General features: G+C 44.2%; 1 protein-coding gene across 1 annotated transcript in view; it reads left to right on the plus strand.

Annotated features, from left to right (window-relative positions):
- The window catches only part of PPP6R3 (protein phosphatase 6 regulatory subunit 3), a 101099-nt gene that overhangs the window by 26344 nt on the left and 52872 nt on the right, over positions 1-21883 (plus strand). The window contains 7 exon segments of the mRNA XM_034644845.1: positions 3482-3714; positions 8173-8359; positions 11746-11883; positions 14530-14595; positions 17142-17183; positions 17185-17255; positions 21393-21506. Of these exon segments, the coding sequence (XP_034500736.1) occupies positions 3488-3714; positions 8173-8359; positions 11746-11883; positions 14530-14595; positions 17142-17183; positions 17185-17255; positions 21393-21506 (845 nt within the window). The 5' untranslated portion in view covers positions 3482-3487.

Genomic DNA, 21883 nt, shown 5'->3' on the forward strand with positions numbered 1-21883 from the left:
AGAGAGAGAGAGAAGGAGACTCCCAGCCGAACACAGAGCCTGATGCTGGAAGCAGGGGTCAGTCCCAGGACCCCAAGATCATGACCTGAGCCTAAATCAAAAGATGGCCACTCAACCACCTGAGCCACCCAGGTGCCCTAAAAAGGCATACCACTTTATTTATTTAAGATTTATTTATTTTAGAGAGGGAGAGGGAGTATGGGTGCAGGGAGAGAGCGTGGGGGGTGGAGGAGAGGGACAAGCCGACTGGTGCTGAGTGGAACCGGATGCCCAGCTGGATCTCAGAATCCTGAGATCGTGACCTGAGCCGAAACCAAGAGATAATGTAACCATCTGCACCACCCAGGTGCCCTTAAAAATGCATATTACTTTAAATGAGACCTAATTAAAAAAAGAATACTTCAGGCTAAATTATTAACTGTGTCCAGTTTTCTGAATTCAGGTGGAGAGACTGTTCTGTTAGATTATCAGAAATTTGATTTACAGGCCTAAATAAGCACAGTCTGACCTGATGTCGGTGGAGCACGGGGAAGTATTTGAGTACACCTGGCAGCTTTTCAGTCGGTGACTTTGCTGAAGTATTTAAAATAAGTAACATGAGGATGCCTGGGTGGCTCAGTCAGTGAAGCATCTGGCCCTCGCTGAGGTCATGGGATCAAGTGGTCTTGGGATCAAGTCCCGCACTGGGCTCCTTGCTCAGCGGGAATCCTGCTTCTCTCTGCCACTCCCCCTGTTTGTGCTCTGTCTCTCTCTGACAAATAGATAAATCTTTTAAAATTTTTTGAAAAAATAGGTAAAATGAACTCTCTTGTCAATTTATAGACATCCCAGGATCAAGATTTCCATGATTGACTTTGAAGACAAGGTGTACTGACATGAGGATGAGGTTTTTGGAGTTCTTTAAGGTGCTTTTGCTCCTTGAGCTGAACTGGAGCTCCACTGTCTGTCTGGGTGCCTGCATCTACCCTTAAAAAACAGTACAGATTAATACGTGCGTGGAGTCCAAGGACGGCCTGTGACTTGCGTGTTGCGTCTGTGTGTGAACACAGCTGTTTGTGTCCCCATACACTTCAGTAGCAAGGAGGAGACAGAGTGGTAGAGTGTGCTCTTTTTAGAATTTGCAGTTTTGAACTCCCAGATAAATGAGCCACACTGCTCCGGCAGAAGCATCGGAGACCGTGCTGACAGCGTTACTTCGGAGTTACCTGTTGCTATCCTGGTGTCTTTTTTCCCTCCTTGTTTGATGAGGATAAAATGGCATGATAACGTATCTTCTGTTTGTTTGCCATTTTCCACAATCTGGAAACCAAAAAAAAATTGTGGTTTTATTTCCACCATCTTCTTCCCTAAACTTCCATTCTTGTTAGGGATATATCACCTTTGCCCTTATTTCCTTAGTAATTGCCTTAGAAATAGAAGTAGATTGCTCTTGTGTTTGAAGTATGTGTTTCTGTTCTTCAGTAACAAAATGTTACACTCTCAGTGAGCCTTTGCCTGCTCCTGGCCTTGAAGGCGAGAGGCCTAAGCATGTGGGTGGTTGCTGACCATACTGGGAGTTGTGACCCCGCTTTTTTAGCACGTTCTGTGATGTCTTCTGTGCATAATTAGTGGCCTAATCATTAAGAGAGAGATGGCTGTGCTTTATACTGTGTCATCCACTGAGCTGTGTGGCACACGTGTCCACGTGCAGGCTTCTTCAGAGTGAGGCACTGCCGGTCTGGTTCAGGGGAGCTGTCGCAGTCACTTCTCATTCCTAACTGTGTCTTCCTGTTGCTGCTAACTTGATGTGAGCATATTGCCATGTGTGTCTTTTGAAACATTTAAATTTTTTTTTTTGAAGCAGGGACAACTTTTCTAACACCATATTTCATAATCTTACCTAAAAATTGTTCCCTTAAGGAATGCCTTTTTTAAAAAATTCCTTAAAACTTTGCTTATATTTTAAACTCTGTGATTTTACACGTAATAGTGAAGTCACGTGAAGTGCGTATACTTCTACATGTCCTTGAATGACCTGCCGTGGCACATCTTCCTTCTGTTCCTGCATCAATCAGTAAGACTGGCTGTACACATAAAATTTGCCCTCCGTGGTGTCTAATTTTTAAAGTATTGTTTTGATCAGATGTTTATGAAAATACTAAATCAGGGTATATTCCTACCTGATCTTCTAATATGGATGATCTAGCCAAAATAAATACTTCTCAAAATGAGTGTGTGCGCTACAGAGGTATGACCTTTGCAGCGTCCTTCCTTCTGCCTAGGCTGTTCCAACACAGGATTTTACATGAGCACATGTGGATTTTAACATGTTATTTGGTGATAATGGTAACAGGAGCCACTGCACTGGCTGGACAGTAAAGCTGCAGTTGATCTCTAGGTTTGGGGGTTACACGAAGTAAGAATGTGTCCTACCAAACCCTCTGTCAGGAATTCTGCAGTGAGCATCTTCGACAGATAGGAATGACTTGTGAATAGTCCTGTCACTAATCAGGACTTTTGTTTGATGCTGTCATCTTGTCATATGTTGCTCAAAAGTCGCATTTGAGAGTGTCTTGTCATGGCAGCTGTAGATGACATAGTGGCTCCTGTGCTTCCTGTTTCCGGTTGTGACCACTCAGGACCTTCTTTAACTCTGTAACTCTGAGGAAAACAAACTTCCTATTCTCACTGTTGAGGAAGGGTGGGAGGAAGAGGAAGGAAGAGTATGTATGTGGCCCTATTAATGTCCATTGGTTTTCCTGATATATGAGGATGTTGGTTTCCCTATTTCAGCAAGAACTAGGTTCCAGTTGTTTAGTTTCTTTATTAAGAATGGCACAGATTTTATCATTTTATGACTTTCAGACTTTTAGCTGTGAAAGTGCTCTCAGTGGCTAAAAGTGCTAGTGTGTGGCGGTGACTTATTTAATTCTTTAGTATTCTGAAGAATACTAGGTACTTAGGTCACAGTGCTTGTCATTTGTGGCTTGAAGATATTACTTTTGTGTAAGAATGTGTTCCTCAACTGTAAGAAAGGGTTTACTTTCTTCCTTTCCCAGTGTCAGGGTTTTTTTTTTTTTAATGTCTTTTGCTTTTTGCTTTTTTTTTTTTTTTTTTTTTGTTAAGTATTAGGGCTCAAACTCATGGCTGTGAGATCAAGAGTTGGACACACTTACCCGACTGAGCCACCCAGGCGCCCCTCCCAGCGTTAAATTCTTAAAAGTGTGGATGGGTTAATTTTGTAGATTAAAATCATCCCAAGTTTAAGCATTCTTTAAGCATTTTTTAAGTCAACATTTTTTATTGTCAATAAAACTATTTTCTGAGAAGGAAAAATCCTGCCGATTTTACTTATTTAGAAAGTATTTTATAGGTTCAATAGACACTTATTTTACTTATGTGACTCAAGTTGGCATTTTAGATTGTAAAACTCAACTGAAATTTGAAAAATTAATATGTGAAGTTGAAATTTTATTTGAAATACTCTCTGCATTTTGTTTAGACCAGCATGTTTTGGAAATTTGATCTTCATTCATCATCCCACATAGACACACTTCTAGAAAGAGAAGATGTAACACTGAAGGAGTTAATGGATGAGGAAGATGTTTTACAGGAATGTAAAGCTCAGAACCGCAAACTTATAGAGTTTCTGTTAAAAGCAGAATGTCTCGAAGATTTAGTCTCATTCATTATAGAAGAACCACCTCAAGACATGGATGAGAAGATCAGATACAAGTAAGAAAATTCAATCTTCTCTTTAGGGTGGGACTGAAGTGAAGTGGGGGTAGAATATTATTCTCGTTGTCCAGCAATTCTCCAGAGCTGTTGTAGAACATTTAGCGTGTTAGATGGTCAAGAGTGACAGACTCAGTGGAGCATTTCATCCATTCTAAACCAAATCCAGTGAAATCACAGGGTTTTTAAAATGAGCATTCTAAATTGCAGTCAGAAGGCTCTGTGGAGGGACAAAGTGCTTTGTAAACAGTGATGAAGTTTCTGAAAATAGACGATTCAAGTAAGTATTTTCTCTTTTTGCAAATAGGAAGATAGAGATTATGTGACTGCCCCAGATCACATGGCAAATCTAAGCCAGAGCTTGGGTTATGAATACTGTTACTGGTACAAGAAATTCTGGCTTCTGTTAAGATAAGGGGTGGGTCTTGGTGAATCAGTGGAGCTAAATTTAAGTAACTAGCACCTTGGATCACTGTAGCGGGTTTCTGTCCTCACTAGTTTCCTCTGCTCATAGCAGAGTAGTAGTGCCTGGGGGCGGGGCGGGGGCTTCATCACCATCTCTTACGACACTTGGACTGCACATGCTTGGAAACCCTTTGTGAGCATTCCGCGTGCATGTAGAGTATTAAGGTTTCAGTGAACTATCTTCCCATCTCCAGCTCTGATTGAAGTATTTGACTCTTTCCCTCCTCCCCAGAAAATAGAACAGATTCAGGAACAAAAAGTCATTGATTATCCATTAAATAAACTTAATGGAATAGGAAGAATTAAGGCTTTTGGTAGATTCTTCTTTGCCCTTTCTCCCCTAGTCTCTTCTTTTCAGATACCTTTTTATTTCTTTGTGGGGAGAATTTTGCTGTCAGAGAAATAAAACTTATTAATGCTTTCAGGTTACTGGTGGTTTAGACTTCCAAGGAGGTGAGGTTATTTTCTCTGCTGGCCGTTAGATTGACAGCTAGCATTAGCGACAACCTCCACTCAAATCAGTGCCCTAAAAAAGAAGAGGAAAGGAATTTTGCATCAGGAAGACTAGCATACTCCTGTCTCCCAGAAGACAGACACTTTGCTGTTTTGGAATTCCCTTTCCAGTGAACCAGGACGGGTGGGCGTGGCTTGTCGTGGGGCTCATCCTGGTAGGAGCCGGTGTGCTGCGGGCTTTGCATCCGGCCAACCTGAAGAGGGGTGTCACACTCCCCTCTTACAGAACGTGAGCCGAAGGGCTTACCCTTCTGGGTTTGGTTTCCTCGCCGGCTGAATGAAGCTCATACCTCTTTAGCTGGGAAGAAGAGGCACAGCACACCTTAGGGAAGGTGCTTATTTTACCAAAAAGTAGTCATGGTGTTTGTAGTATTGCCTTGGTCATTGCTTTTTTTGTGCTAACTTTGAGGTTGTGAGAGCAGGTGTGCCTCCGTGGACACATAGCCTTCTGGATGGCACTATTTTGAGGAAGCATGCCTTCCGTTGGGCAGATGAGTTCTCTGCTGCAGTTCTGGCCAGGATGGAGCCCCCAGCTATGCATAAGATACAGGATACAGCTGGATACGCAGAGGGGTATTTCAGATGGGATCTGAAAGCTTTTTGGAGTTAAGGTTGACCTGTGGTCATCTCAGAAAATTAGTATTTATAGAGTCTGGGTGGTAGAGTGATTGCTGTATTTTGTGAATCTCATAACTTCATATTAGTTACACACGTGGATTGAACTCATCGCTGTTATAAGTCAGTGATCATATACAAGGTATTAAACGTTTGTCATTTTGCACTAACCTTTTTAATCTTAATGACAAATACCTCAGTTCTAAATAATTTAGCAGAAATTTGAACTAACAGAACTTTGAGAATAGGTCCTTAAGTAGTATAATAAATCCTAAAGCTAAGATGTTGTTGGTTGGGTCAAGCTTCCTACAGAGGGGCTGCCACCCTGAAAGCCAAGGGAAGGAGAGATGCTGCTCTTGACAGGCCATGTGAGCATTGGCGCTTGCAGCACAGAGCACTTGGCCCCATCAGTGTAGGTTCTCTGGAGTGGTGGAGGTGAAAGCCTGGCTGGAATGCCTTTGAGGAAGAACTGGCGACAAAGCAGAGAGCTCTTTCAAGAGTCTCCCGGAAAAGGAGGAGAGAAAGTGGATGCTGCAGGCAGATGGGAGTCAGGAGAGGTGTGGTGGTGTTTTTATCCCTGGTGGGAGAAATAGTGGGACGTTTGTATGCTGGTGAGAGCCATGCAGTACGGAGGGAAATGACAAACAGAGGGAGTGGGCCATCCAGGGATGTGTTGTGCCTGTGTAGGTGGGAGGCCATCTGAGCAAAAGGTCAGGTGGAGGGCAGCTTTAAGAGCAGCTGGCTCTGCGGATAGGGAGGAGGAAGGCGCCCAGATGCAGGTTGGGGTGCAGTTCTTCTCATTGCTTCTGTGTTCTCACTACAAGGGAATTGAGGTCAGAGCATGCAGTGGGTGAGGGGGAGAGGCCTTGCCGCAGTGAGAAATGGAGGGGGTCTTTGGGTGTGTTAAAAGCTTGTTTAATGTTGAGGAGAGAAAGAGGCGCCCCAGCCCGTCCAGAACCAGGACTTTGAGCCTTATGTATAGTGCCCAGTCTCCATATTTGTGCTTCTTTATCTAGATCAAATGTCTCAGTCACTGTGGAAAAATACCTGAAAGTTTCATGAAAAAGATGTTTTAAATGCCCATGCCCTGTTCTGGACCTTGTGTGTCAGAATTTGGAGAATACACCCTATGCATTTGGTTTACCAGTGCTTTATTTGCCAACAGTTTCAAATTGGAGCAGTTGAGACAATGCACCCCCAACCCCCCACAGCAGCATTTTGGAAGTTTTATAAAGTAGAAAATAAAGAGGAATAAAAGTAGCTAGCTTTCATTTATTCTTAGTATTTTGTGTTATTCTTCCCCGTGAGGTAAAGGCTCTTATCTTAATATTGCATACTTGGAAACTGAGGCCCAGGGAGGTTAAGTAACTTGTCCAAGGTCATGCAGCTCATCAGTGGTAGAGACAGAGTCTGAACCTAAGTGGTGTGAGTTCAGAAGCCGCACCTGCAACCGCTGCGTTATCCTGCCCCTGACATAATGGCGACTATATTATGGCATCTCTGAGCCCACATGTTCCATAAAGTAAGAAAGAAAGACTTTAATTTGAGCCACAGAAGAAGACAGTTATTTGATAATGTGCTCTTCATGCCCACACACCTGCCAGTTCTGTTTTCTTTCCCATTCTCTTCCTCCTGTCTAAGGTTCACTTGGGGACATTTCTCATACTGTTCCATCTTCCGACCTCACAGCAGACCTTCTGGGGGCTGCAGCCTTCTGGTTTGTGGCGGGTGGCCTCTCGAGCCAGGGGCCTCACAGCGGGCTGCCTTTGTTTGTCTTGGATGCCTCGAGGGGTGTCATATGTGTTCTGGAGTACAATCCTTGCCTCTCCTGTCGGACAGCAACTTGTGGCTGTTTTGTCACCTCCCTGTCCAGCCAGCCTTTGACTTGCCACTCCAGATGGCCACTCCAGTTGGTCTTGGATCCTGGCTGCTTGACAGGGGGCGTACAGAGCAGAGAAGTCAACTTGGTGGCGGAGAGTGTCGTGTGGGCCGGCCTTGGAGTCTGCATTTGTTGCTGTTGAAAACAGAAGAGAAATTGTGGTAAAAGGAGTGAGTGGAGAAAATGGATTAGCTGTCTGGTTTTCAGAGAGAGAGAGAGAGAGTGCTCTGGGGGTCAAAAGCAAGCATGCTTTAGGGGTTCCAGGGCTGTGGGGTCTATGGAGGAGGTCTGTGTCCCACAGCAGTGAGACCTGATGGTGGGCTGATCCTGGAAGACCTGGGAAGGCTGGCGTGGAGAGCTTGTGTTTTGTACACAGCTTTCCCATTAGGGTGACTCAGGCTGATGTCTTGTTCTCTACTTCCCTGTGTTAGAACATTGATTCTCTTAAGGTGTAGTGTGGACTGAACACTTGATAAGCCCCCCAAAACAGCTTTTTAGTACCATTTGCAGCCTATGTGAAAATAGAGGTGGCTAGTCTTGGAACCTGAATGTGTCTTGAGGACTTACCAGGTGCCGTGTGTAGTGCTGTTTCCTGGAAACCAGCATCCCCCACGGTTGTCCTACAAGCTCTGCTGCTTCCTGCTCGAGCGGGCGAGCGGGCTGCCAATGGCTGTGGCTGGAGTCAGCCCACGCCCTGCCCTGCAGCGCGGCCTCCCCAGGCTCCCGAGCTCTAGGTGCGCTCCAGTTTTGTTGGGGAAAGTGTATCCTGTTCACGCTTGCTGTAGAAGTAATTTTTAGATACAGTAATTTTTAGAATATTCACTTTAATCTAGAGGTTGAGCAGAATGGATTGAAATGACTTTCTAATTCCCAGAGATGATTTTGTTATTTTTCACAAAATTTTAGGAAGCCTTTCTGATTTGTGTTTTACTTTCTGTAATGAAACTGTTAACACAGGTGATGATACAAGTGTCCTGTTCTTCTAGGTACCCAAATATATCTTGTGAGTTGCTCACTTCTGATGTCTCCCAGATGAACGATAGGCTGGGGGAAGACGAGTCCTTGCTCATGAGGTTATATAGCTTCCTCCTAAACGACTCCCCCTTGAACCCACTACTTGCCAGTTTCTTCAGCAAGGTGCTCAGTATTCTTATCAGCAGAAAACCAGAACAGGTAAATATCGTTTTCCGGAAGGTAAGTATGAGGGCTGATCATCCCCCTGAGATGATCCCCCATTAATTGTGTTCTGAGTGTGCCTTCAGTCCAGACTGGTTCTGTAGACGAGTGTGTTTTAAGTATATGGACTTAACCCTGACTTACACGTTCATGACCACGTTCTCACTTGACATATTCTTTTCTAAGTGCCTCACAGCTCAGCTCTGTAGTATACTTTGGTTTCCTCTTTTGACAAATAGTTACAAGCATGAGAACGTGGGGTGTCCGCTTGCGAAGGTAGCGCCATGGCTCATACTGAGGGTTGAAGGTGTGAGTGGGGTTGTAGTGACTCTGGTGAAGTGACAGTTTGTGTTTTTCTTTCCCCTGATGATGAGCACAACACAAATGAGGCTTTACATGAAAAAGCTTTTCCATAAATGTAATTTATGGTGATTATTTTCTGTTTTGATTCCACTCAAAAACTTAGTGTTAAGCTTGAGATGTCTCTGTTTATTTTTTTATTATTATTTTATAAGGTTTTATTTATTTGAGAGAGAGCGTGAGCATGAGGTGGGGGAGGGGCAGAGGGAGAAGCAGACTCCCCCACTGAGCACAGAGCCCAAGTGGGGCTCAGTCCCACGTCCCTGAGATCGTGACCTGAGCCAAAGTCAGACACTTTAACTGAGCCACCCAGGTGCCTCTAGACGTCTCTGTTTAGACTCCGTTCCTAAACAGTAGTGCAGGGCAGAAAATCCTACTTTACTGTTGTGGCATGAACTGTCCCCTCCCTCTCCTCCTGCCCTTCCTCCCCTCGCCCCTGACATCTGTTTTGTTCCTAAACAACTCAGATACACTTGGGAAGTTGATTTTCCAAGGATCTGCTATATGTGTAGTGGTTCTCAAAGTATGGTTTCTTGACCAGCAGCATGAGTACCACCTGAGAATTTGTTAGAAAGGCAAGTTTGTAAGCCGCACCTCACACGTAGTGAATCAGACACTCTGAGGGTGGGGCCCAGAGATCTGGGATTTTTAGTAAGTCTTCTAAATGACTCTGACGTGTACTAAAATTTGAGAGTCACTGCTGTAGTGGATACTGGTGTGAAGAAGGATGTGCTTACCAGGAGATTCTGATCCACTTCTGGAAACAGGCACCCAAGGAGCAACGAGAGCCTCTGATGCTCACGTGCAAACAGACCTGCCAGAGCGCAGCGAGCAAGGGTGTGATGCCAGGGCTGTAGCTGGTCCGATCGGCCGAGCCTGGCCTCCTCTCTGATGGAACACAGGCTCCGTGACCCGTCCTTGCCATCAGCAGACATGGAGGGATGGAACTATTTTAGGCCCAGTATGTCTGTCCTTTGCCAAGGCAAACTGGATGCATGGCTTTATTGTAGAAAGACAAGATTGTTCTTTCACGTTCTTAATTAGGCAGGATTATTCTCCTGAATGTATTGGAATTGAGGTTCTTTTTTTCTTAGATAGTAATCCCCAAATCATCATTATTGTAATACAGGCAGGCTGTCTTTCCCTCTTCTGCCTTCTGGTGAGAAATAACAGTATTGCTGACCATTCTGGCAAAGTGCACACTGTCCGATCAGCCTGAGGTACTGGTCCTTTCAGAAGGTTGTAGCTGTTACTGACACAGGCCGGCCACCTTCATCATGCTTTTTCTCTTCACTTCATGCCAGGGGAGCCCAAATTCACAGGCTCCGGTTCTCTCCATACCTTTATATAGAGCGAGAATGCTTGAAGCTTGCTGGGACTCCGAGTGTGTGCGCTGGCCTTCGGGGTCAGACATGTCTGTGCACAGGTGATGGTTTCTGCGATGAAGTGCCGAGAAAGGGGCCTGGTCACTGTGCGGCTGCTTGTGCTTCTTGGCTTAGGACTCTTGGAATGAGAATGAGAAGATTGAGTCACCCTCGCTCTTCTAGCTCTAGGAAAAGGTCAAACGTAGCACCTCTCTCTCCGTTTGAGAATTGAGAGTGTAAATGAAGGTTTCCCATCCCACGAGATGTTAGTGAGCGTGCACGCAGCTGCGGGTAACAAGGGAACTGGAGGCCCGGCCTGGCTGGCCCGCCCCAGTTGTTCATCTGCCCCCGGGCCAGGACATCCAGCTGCGGGGTGGCTTCACGGTACCGGGAGGGTTAGTGTCTCAGCGGTGTCATCCTCCATAGAGGGCATCTTGCTGTCCTTGCTGTGCTGTCCACAGCACTGGCTGGAGGTTGTGCCTTTGGGCTCCTGAGCCGGTGCTTTCGCCACTGAATCACACGGTATATTGGTTATATCTGACTTTTCCCTCTTTTCTCCTTTGCTGTGCTTTTAAAAACTACTGTGTGATTCATTTGTGAGTGGATGAATTGCATCTAACTTTTTGAAGGTTTATATTGGGACGTTTAACCTCCCTGTTGAAAGGAGCAGTCTGTGAGAGTTGCTGCTCGTTTGTACCGGATAGCATGAAGCACTTTTGTCATCTCTGGCTCATAGACTTCTACACGTGGGATGATGGCAGAATTTGTGGCTTTCGTGGCATACAGACCTAAGTTCAAACCTCAGGGCAGCCACGGTTTGGCTCTAGCAAGAGACTGAACTGGTCTGCGCCTTGGTTCCTTGTCCAGAGCGCTAAGCGGGGCAGCCCCACCTCGAGGGCTTCTGAGAGATTTTGGTGAGACTTAGCTGCTGCCACGCTGGCCTCGCTGCTTCTGGGACTTTTGAAGAGACACTTGGTTGCCTCTGGACAGAAGGCCCACATGGGTGTGCAGGACAGAACACGCTCCCTCTTCTGGCACAGAGAGACCCAGGTGGCAGGTGTGACTTCTCGTGTCCCTTCTGTGTAGCTGCCCGACTCTTCCACACTCCCCCTTCTTGTGTTAATCTAGTCAGGGGAACAGCTGACATCAGACCCATGTGTGGTGTTGCTGTAGCGGGTGAGTTAGCCACTTAGACTCGCTTAAAAATACTTGATGTTTCGAAGTTTTTTTCTTACTTGCTGGGGACTAATTAGGATTTTGAATATTTATTCTGCATATTAGTGCAGTCTGATGGACTTGCTTTATGTCCATAAACTGTTTAATGGTATATTCTCGTGCTCTTTATAGGGTATTAAATTATCCTTATTCTTTGAAAATTAATAATAAAAGTCAACAGAAATATAAGATTCTATTATGGTATATTTATATGAGGAAATGTGTGATAATTTGGGAGTTTTTTCCTAAGGGGTTTTTTGCATACTTAACAATTAGCAGGCTTTCCGCTTTTACATCTGATCACTAACTCAGCATTTGCCATCCCTCCACTTCAGATGGTGGTGGGATTTGAGAGGGGCCAGTTTGAGGGATCAGGGTGGAATACATTCTGAAGTTGATATTCCCCAGTTATGTGTCTTTCAGTTTTGGTTTGTTCTCCTCTAGATTGTGGATTTCTTAAAGAAGAAACGTGATTTTGTAGACCTTATAATAAAGCACATAGGAACTTCGGCCATCATGGATTTGTTGCTCAGGCTCCTGACATGCATTGAGCCTCCGCAGCCCAGGCAAGATGTGCTGAACGTGAGTACAATTAGGACTCCTGCCGCAGGGTGGGGAGTGGTCCAGGAGCCGACAGGGCTGCTGGGTGCTGGGAGGGATTTCAGAGGGTACGGAGGGAAAGGTTGTCTGGGAAACTGGCGGGGTGGGGAGGAGGGCAGGGTGGGGAAGAAACGTGGTTCCAAGGTAGGTTCTCTTGTTCCCCCCAGGATTAGTTTTCAAGATGTGCACATCCAGAGGTTCCTGGGATGTTTCTTTGTGAGGGGTTCTTTGCCCTTTGCTGGTTTGATTTTCAGTGGGAGTGGGGCAGTGAGAACGGGTTGAAAATGTGTTTAAAGCTGGTCTGGTGGTAAGAGCAGAAGATTGGGAGTTATAGATCTCTGAGGATGCCATGTGGCGTCGCTCTTGAGAGCGTGACCTCACCACAGGGTCACGGCTGTGAGGATGGGTGCGGGTGTTTCCTGGGGGCGGGTGTTTCCGGGAAATCAGCCTTCAGGGTAACATTCCTCTTGTGGGTAGTTAAGATCATAGGAGAAGAAAGAGAATGGGGTTTATTTCCAAAAGGACACATTTTTAAATTTTGGTAGATGGTTATTTTAGGATACATGCGCCTCTTGAAGAGCTGTCTTAAGTGGAATTCGGGTAGGAAGAGGGAGAGTGTGAGTAACTGGAAGATGAGGTTTCTCACGGGCTCTTATCTTTGCTGCTGCTTCTTAATCTTTTGTCTCCTCCTCTCTCGTTCTCTTCACTGCCTTCTTCCAGAGCCTTCCCCAACCCATTCCATCCGTAATACGCACCCTCGAACCCAGCACTTACTCATTTCTCTGAAATTAGTTTTATTGGAAATGCTGATTTTAATTAAAGCCTCGAGCAGCCAGAGGAGAGGCGGGAGGGTCTGTCAGGTGGTGTTCCAGGAAAGGCATGTTGTGCTGAGGTGAGCAGGCGTGCCCGGGGCTAGGGGTTAGGGCTGGGTCTGTAGAACCAGACAGAAGTCTCCTGAGAACTGTTGTCATTGTGAAGACGCCAGCTGAGGGTACCTAGTGAATGTCCTGGAGTTACCTGTGGGAAGGGACCCTAAATTGGGGTGCTGGTTCCTTTTAGGTGTGTTTTTGTGAATATCTTTTCCCAGAATGTGTTGAGGATTCCAGGAGAGATTGTTGAGGGCGAGGGGAGGGGTCACCTTTATATTTGGATTGCTCTAGGGGGAAATTACTAAGTATAGTTTCTTAGAATTCCTTTGGTCACTTCTGGGTTGAATTTTAGGGCCACTTCTAAAGGAATAGATGTGCTTCTGGAGGGATGTGGTGATAGGCAGTTAATAAAGGCTTAGGTTGGGGGAAAGGTAGTTAGAAACTTTGATTTGGGTGCCCGCCATGGGGGAGTAAATGCTTATTAATGGCTGTGGAGGCAGTAGGAGTGTGGGGCTATGAAAATAGCCCTCAAAGTTTCCTTCCTTCTCCCTTGGTGGTCAGTATCCACCCTCCCCCCCATTGCTACTAAAGTGTGACCCCAGGTGTCACCTGGGGACTCAGGTCTCACCTCTGCCCTGCTGAATCAAAATCTGCATTTTCGAGATCCTTGGGAGGGTGATTCATGTCCCCATTTAAAAACTGATCTTGAAATGTAAAGTTGAACCCCTAGCTTTGTGCGCTCTCGCGTTTCCCTTGGGCACCTTTCTCTTTAAGGAGCAGGCAGCTGTGCCCTAGCAAATTGTATTTGATTTCTTGCCACCCAGCCCTGTGCCTCCCCCCTTCCCCCAATTTCCCTTTAACCTTAGGCTTTTGTTTTGAGGTTGTTTTTGTTTTTGTGTCCTTTCTTGGCTGTTTATTATGTTGCTTCTGTTCCTAACATTCTACTAGCTGATATTTAATTTATTCTCCTTTATTCTTCTCCTCGTCCTATTTTCATTCCCAGCAGTGCTCCACATATAGGTGAGAAAGGGTTGTCCTGGGCAGGATACTAGTTCTTTACTAACTCGGGACAGGGCAGGTAAACTCTGCTGCTGTGGTGCCCTGCCCCCTGTTTCCTATGGCCCTTAACTGGTTTTGGAATTTGAAAGTTCATCTCTGTTTTAACCCACAGGCTTGATACTAAATTCTGTTTTTCTCAGTCTTTCTGAAGCTTTTTTTTTTTTTTAAAGATTTATTTATTTATTTATTTGAGTTGGGGGCAGAGGGAGAGAGAGGATCTCAAGCCCACTCTCCTCTGAGGGCGGGGCCTGACCCTGAGATCCTGACCAGAGCCATAATCTGGACGCTTAACTGACTGAGCCACCCAGGCGCCCCTCTGATGCTGTCTTAGGGTGAATACTGTCTAACAGAAAATGTATAAATTTCACACACACACACACACACACCCCCCAAACAAAATACAGACTCTTTTAGTGCTTAGTGTCTGAGAATCACCCTGTGGCTAAGAAGCTGATGTTAGAATATTTGTATGTGGGAATTGTAACTTCGGGCATAGTTGGTAGTGTTGGCTACTGTTTAAATAATATATTCACTGGCATTTTCCTTGGGGGACTTTTAATTTCCTGTAGTGTTCAAAGTCCAGAGAAACCTGTAACATTCTACTTAAAATGTGATGGATATTTCCAAGTATGTTAATCTTCATTGGGGCTTGAACAAGAGCCACGCATTGCTATGATTACCTCTACAATGTGTTTTACAGTGGTTAAATGAGGAGCAAATTATCCAGAGACTTGTGGAAATAGTTCATCCATCGCAAGAAGAAGATGTAAGTTCTCTTGTGTGACTGTAAACTTGATTTTTAAAAAACAAAAATGGAATCGTGTTTATTTGTGCATGGAGCGTAATTGTACGAGACGTGAAGGTAGAGGACAGGTATAATCTGGCATTCTTAAAGTTGACGATTTTCTAAGCACTGAAGGCTTTAACAAATATTACATTTTGCTGATGCCTGGAACATTTTCAGAAATGTGGAAAACAGCCGGCCCTGGTTCTAGCACCAACTTCTGGAGCTTGGGATGTCGTGCTGAGTCTGCTTGCCTTTGTTCCAGACCTCCTCTGTCCTGCTTCGTTTTCCTTGTATGCGCATCATTAGCCCAAATGGTGTGGCCACATCTGCCCTCGTGTTTTCTGTTCTGGCTACGCTGTCCAGGCAGCACATCAGAAGCTTTGCCACCGTCAAACCCCTAGAGTGCTAGGCCCTTGGCACTCGTACTTCTTGGCCTGGCCTCTGGCACTGACAGGTGTGGCTTTGTCTCAGGAGCTGGGGATTGACTTGGATGTAGAATTGGAGCTGCTCTGGAGTTTGAAGACTGAGCTCTGTGCTGGGGGATCCTGTCTGGGGGGTCTCCGGGACTAGCCCTGGTAGAGGAAGCTGGCAGCTCTGCTGCTCCTCTTGTTGCCGCCTTCCGTCGCTGCCTGAGCCCCATGGGATTGCCCGTGTTTAGCCATTTCTGCCTGTGGACATGACAGCTCTGCAGCCCAACCTGCTCTCTGGGAAGGAGGTGATTTAAAGCAGATGCGCGGGGTATGTCATGGGGAGGTCAGGGGACCTTCTGGTGTACCTTAGATTGCCAGTTAGATTGAAGAGTGAGACCATGGAGGAATAGCACAAAGGGAGAGGTGTGTAACCAGAGTTTATTCTCGCTCACAAAGCTTGATTTAGTCCCTCTCTTTGGGTGTGTTCAAAAACTTTTGATACCTGGAATTTATCTAAAACAGGCTCCCCCCACCAAAAAAAGTTAATCACTAAAGGTTCTGTTGATTCCCCATCTTCCCCTTGGGACAGTGCACCTGGTCCTCCCGTACGCTATTGTTCCTGTTAACATTCAGAACACATCCCAGTGTGTGCTGGTATCGGGTGCTGGAGTGGGAGAAGCCCTGCTTAGCGGGAGCCTGCAGTCTGGTTCGGCTGATAACACCTCCTATGGCCAGGGGAGTTGGATGGTCCGAACACGCTCCCGTGTGATGCAGGTGTGGCCAGTGTGGGCCGTGGAGAATGATGACGGGAGTGTGGCCTGTCCCGTTCATGGGGAATACCTGTCCATGGACGGGGCTTGCCTGTCACTAGGTTTTCACATTCTCAAACAGAACTTGATTGCTCAACAGGAAAGTGTACTTGTCTGCAAGGCTCAGAGAAACTGATAAAGAAGAAGCCCACACCTGCAGCTCTTCTTTCTTTCTTTCTTCCTTTCTCTTCTCTCTTTCTTTCAAGGACAAAGCATTTGGAGGATTAGCAGCTTCTTTACTTGATTTGCAGGAAAGTTAATTTTGCCTCTGGACAGTCTTATCGATACTTCTGCTTTGTATTAAGTGATAAATTCTATGCTAAGATCATACTGACCAGTTTATATTTATTAAGGAAATGTTAGGTTCCTAATTCTAGTCAATGGATTTTGATATTCTGGTGTATGTAGTTATCTCTGCTGGAATATCACTGTCTAGCTGTGCTGGACACGTAACTGCTCCGTCTGTGGGCTGTGCCGCGTGCCACAGAACATAATGCATTTGGGTGCTGAGATTTTAGACCTTTCATGTAAGGTAAACACACTGTACACTGGGAGAACATGTAATATTTCTTACCCATTGGTATCTTCCAGGAAGCTATATTTGTCTTTTTTTTTTTAATCAGTGCTGATTTAAAAGCCGATTTATCAGCTTCTATGCTGATAAAAATATATACAGTTGACCTTTGAACAACATAGGGGTTAGGGGTGCCAACCTCCTATGAAATTGAAAACCCGTGTAAAACTTTTGACTCCATTAACTTAACTGTTAATAGCCTGCTATTAGCCATAAGCCTTACCAATAAGGCAAAGCATCAGTTAACACATATTTTGTATATGTATTACTTACCATATTCTTACAATAAAGCAAGCCAGAGAAAAGAAAATATTATTAAGAAAATCATAAAAGAAGATACATTTAAATTAGTACTATACCATATTGAGAAAATCCACGTGTAAGTAAACTCGTGCGGTTCGAACGCATGTTGTTCAAAGGTCAGCTGTATTTGGGGGGTGTATTTTTTCCAAGTTCTCAGTTGTAGAAATTTTTCCTTGCTAGAACTTTGATCCCATGTCCCTACACATAGTGATCTGTACTGTGCAGTATTGATACGTGAAGCTCATTAGCCTGGCAGAATCATACTCTTGTGTCTATGTTAGTTCTTCTCACCTTGACTTTTTACTCACTGCAACTTCTCATGGCCAGTGTTAATTTGTGTTATTTCTTAAGCAATTTCCTTGCTAACGTTTTGTTATAAATTTGACATTTGACGTGTTTTATAGTTAAAATTGTACTTTTTTCCTTTAGCGGCATTCAAATGCTTCACAGTCACTTTGTGAAATTGTTCGCCTTGAGCAGAGACCAGATGTTACAAATTCAGAACAGTACAGAACCAGATCCCCTGCTTGCCACTCTAGAAAAGTATGTTTAAAACTCTGTTCTTGTTCTTTTTTTTTTCTTTTTTTTAATTGATGCTGTTTAATGTGTTACCAGTGTGAGTGGTTGGTAAGTCTTCCATCTGTGGGAATCACAACCCTGCAAAATACTCTTGGGTCGCGGAGAAGGTAGGAGAACCGGCTTATCTGATCTCAGCCATTTGTGATGCCCAGTGGCGACCTTACCTGGAGGGTAAGAATGTAAAGAAATGACATTTACATGTAGATTTCGAACTTTTCCAAAAGCTGCAACTAGAATTCCATAAAGCCCTCATATGACAGCAGTCAGCTTCTCCGCAGGTCTTTGGTGAAGAATTGTCTGCTACACAAACTGACTTGACCCACTGTAGTCAAGGATTTTTACCAGAAGCTCTCCTTGGGGTTTACTATACCTTTGCAGCTGACTGGGGCAACCTGACCAGACCTGATTTGAAGGGTTACAAGTCTTGTATGTTTTTTGTCTTTGTACTGCTCCGCCCTTATTTTCAGACAATTCCTTGGGAGCAGCCATCTCATGTTTGGGTGGAAAATAGTTTGAGGATGGTGTGCTGTTTTGAGATTTGTGAATGGCCAACTCATGGGTACTAGCTTTCCTAGATTTACACATTTTCTGAAAGAATATTTGCCACTGAGCACGGGCCTACATTTGACCTGCAGCTGCACAGCTGGAAGTGGTTTTAGTAAAGAACAATCAGGCATTTCCCCACTTTGGACAAGGAAATGGAAGGAGTGCACATACAGTGAGCACTGTTCAGTGTGAATGGTAGCCCTGCTTCAGCTCGATGCCACCACTCTTGTCTCGGCTAATGACTTTGTCAGTCCTCTTCTGGTCCTTCTAGATACTGATGCTCATTTGGCTTCTTTTGGCTTAACTGCCTGGAAGGCCCTTGTATTAAAAGAGAACATTTTGTGTATTATTTACCTGGCAAGTGTGAGATGAGCAAGGAACAAATGAGACGTGGTATCATTTTTAAACTCTGTCATCCTAGAAGTAAAGTTGTATTTTCCCAGGAAGGGAGTTGACTAATTCTCTGAAGTGGCAAAACTTAAATTATCAGCTTCTAAAGTAAAATGTCATTTTCCTTCCCCATTTCCGTTATTCTTGGCATTATAGCATATGTACTCTTTTTGTAAATATAAGACATTCCACATTAAAATGCTGGTAATTATAGTAGTGTTAGGTTGAACCATGTAAAATTGCCGTTTGAGTAAGTTAAAAAAATGTTGAATACCAACAATCTCATATGGTTCATGACAGCGCTGCACTGTCCAATAGAAATAAAAGTCAGATGTCATTTCAGATGATCTAGTAGCCACATTCAAGTAAAAAATAGGTGAAATTAATTTTAATAATGTATTTAATTGATACAAAATATTTGAACAGGTGCTCATTTAAAAAAAATTACTGAGGTATTCTATATTCTTCGTACGCAGTTTTGGAAAGCCGGTGTGTGTTTTACACTTAGGTCAGTTCAGACTCGTTACGGTTTGAGTACAGTGGCTGTCTGGGACAGCAGGTTCCCCCCGGATGCCGGACTGGTCAGCGGTGAGCACCGAGTGTCAGTGCCACCGGAGCCCTCTCCGATGTGGAATCTGTGTGGACGCTGGCTGTTACAGTGCAGACTGTCTTTAGTCCTGGATCGGGTAGCTGTAGATGCAATCATGCAGCTGCGTGCTCAGGATTGGCATCATTAAATAGAAGTTGGAGTAAATTTCTTCAGATTCATGGACCTGATGAGTCAGGGGTCCGATGATGTCACTGAGTTAAATCTTCACTGCAGTTAGCAGTGGGGAGACTTACTCTACCACAGCCTCCTGCAGTCTTGAGAGTGAGAACCAGCCCCTTTCAGTATAATCAGATATGCTCCCACATTATGGTGGTTCTTTTAGTATCTGCTGATTAAGGAAATACACAGTGACCAAGGGCTTCTGCGGGCTTGGTAAACTTACTAATCATAACAGCATTTGTATATGGTTGATATATTATTACGTATTAATGTATAATATCTGTTTATATTTGATAAACAATGAATAGTATAGCAATATTGTATTATTAGGCCAATCTACTGGCAAGACATAGTATACAGATTACCCAGCTCTTTATATTGCCTGACAGCTCTCAGTTGGGGTGCCACTGTCTGTATAAGCACAGACATATGTGTAGTGCAGCACGGAAGGAAGAGTTTACAATGAGCTCAGGTTAGAGGGAATGATAAAGATGGGTAGGGGTGCCAGAGGGTCTCTGAGAAAGTGGATGGAAGTGTCAGATGGTGAGTAGCTTGGGAAGCCATCAGGGCTTAAATTGAGTATATGCAGTTTAGTGACTGAGGAATTCTGAAGTTTAAAAATTCCTTTAAAACCAGTTGTGTTAGAGAAGGTTGGACTGTGCAGCTTTTAATTTTTGATACAAAGGAGCTTAGCATGAATTGGGGTTTGATCCCAGTCAAGCTAGTTAGCTTTCCTCTGACTGCCCATATAGAAAGCAGAATCAAAACAAAAGTGCGCCATTGTCTCAAAGGCCTGTATAAAAGTCCCTGGAGGGTTACATGCCTAGAACAAGTCCCATGGGGAGTTTACTAATGCTCATCCTAGAACTCCGGTTTTGTTAAATGTGAGAGTAAATCTGTTTTCTCTCACATGTAAATAAATGCCTTCTTACTTAAGGAATATGAAGGCATTCATTTTATCTTATTTGAATAGCTTAGTCCTTCAGTTTATGATTTCGTCTGTATTGGGTGATATTTGTGTGTTCAGATAAGACTCATAATATAGTTTAGCTATTATGTTACATCTTGACCATCACATGTTTGCTGGTTGTCGTATCGTTTTTGTTGATGAGTAGGCTGCTTTCATGGCTCTAGTCAGCTGATGAAACCGTGAGCTGGCGAGGGCCTCTTTGCTAGCGGCTCCCGCAGGGTTGGCGTTTGTGAAACTGCGCTGTCTGATAGGTAAGAACACGACATTTGAATGAGGAGGTGGACAGCTACAGTTGGATGCTGTGTTCATAGTCCTGTACGGGGCATGAGGCTGGTCTTTGAAAAATATATATATTTACTGTGAAAAAGCTGTCTGTTTTCTAGAGCCCAATCCCAAACCTCGTATTTATTCTATAGACTGCTGTGTGTCGAGTGACTTATTTTTGGGTAAAGTTCTCACCATTTTAAGCTTGTTCCATTAAGGGGGGGGTCCTCTGAAGTTAGGTTAGATACCAGTTTTATTTGCTTCGCCCAAATAAAAAGAGATCTCTCCTACTTGCTGCCTTAGCCTGGTAAGGGGACTGGTGTTGGGATGCAGTGAGCACAGCTGTACCTCGGGATGACTGGCATCTCCGCTGGGTGAGCAACAGGGACGGCCCAGCTTTATGTCCCATTGTAAGGGAGGTTCCAGTTTTTCATTCACTTGGCTGCTGAAAATTACTGAGATCCTAAGAAGCAGATCTTCCTTGAGAATGTCCATATAAATTTACCTAATAAGTTACCCTTGTGTTTTACATTCATCATGGCCTTGAGTGTGTAATGGGAAGAGCCTATAGAAAATACATTTTGGGCAATAGTTCAGGCAAATCCACTTCATTGCTACCATATTATTTTGATTTACCAAATTTTAATTATAGGGTAAAACGAAACAATTGATCTTGTCTTTTATGTGTTTTAGATCTTAGTTAATCATACGCTAATGCCTTTGTGGGAAGCCATTTGTGGGTTCTAATTAGCCTTTTTTGAAAAATTCCCCCCTTTTGTGGGGTGAAGAGTTCCAAATCTTCTTACCACCCACAGCCACCACCACCAGCACCCTGGTCTGAGTGGGAGGTGACTTCCAGTCTTGAAATACTTGTTGGCTCTCAACAAGATTGGCAAAGGCAAGCAGGGCCCAGGTGGTTCTCCAGAAAGGAGGGAGGGAGTAGGAGAACACATGCGGGAGAGTTAGATTTTATAATAAGCAGGATCACTTGTCTAGTTTAATAAATGTATTAAAAATTAAATATTGTTAAGTGAAACAGATATGCCCAAGTGGGGTTGAGCTCTTTGAGAGTACTTGCCTTACTGGTACCATGCTCTTCTTCTCTGACGTTACTGTTAATTGGTGTTACAATTAGGACTTGACTATTTATTTGTTTCCCTAGGCAAGAAATTATAGAGCAGCTTCTATCAAATATTTTCCACAAGGAGAAAAATGAATCAGCCATAGTCAGTGCAATCCAGATACTGCTGACTTTACTTGAGACACGGAGGCCCACGTAAGCTTTCCTTTTGTCTTACAAATGCTGAGCCATTTTGTTTTGCTTTTAGATTTTCCTAGGAACTAAAAGTTGTTGGTTGATATGCTACAATCTCATGCCCTTGAATTGCAGGTGCTGAGTCTTTGTCCGCCATATGAACTCTGAGTTAGTTTCCTGTGAGCGTGGGATATAGGGATACAGTTGAAGATAGCGTTTGGTGAGCGCTGTTTACTGGCAGTGTTTGGTTATTTAAAGTAGCATGAGAATGTAGCTATAACAAGTGGTGTCATAAACAAAACATGTAGCACAAGAGAAGCGTATTTCTTGATTATGAAATTGAAAGTAGGTGTTCCTCCTGGTCAGTGGGCAGCTCTCTCTCCTCCAAGTGGCACTTC

This window comes from Ailuropoda melanoleuca, chromosome 16, assembly GCF_002007445.2.
Source record: "Ailuropoda melanoleuca isolate Jingjing chromosome 16, ASM200744v2, whole genome shotgun sequence".
Classification (NCBI taxonomy): Eukaryota; Metazoa; Chordata; class Mammalia; order Carnivora; family Ursidae; genus Ailuropoda; species Ailuropoda melanoleuca.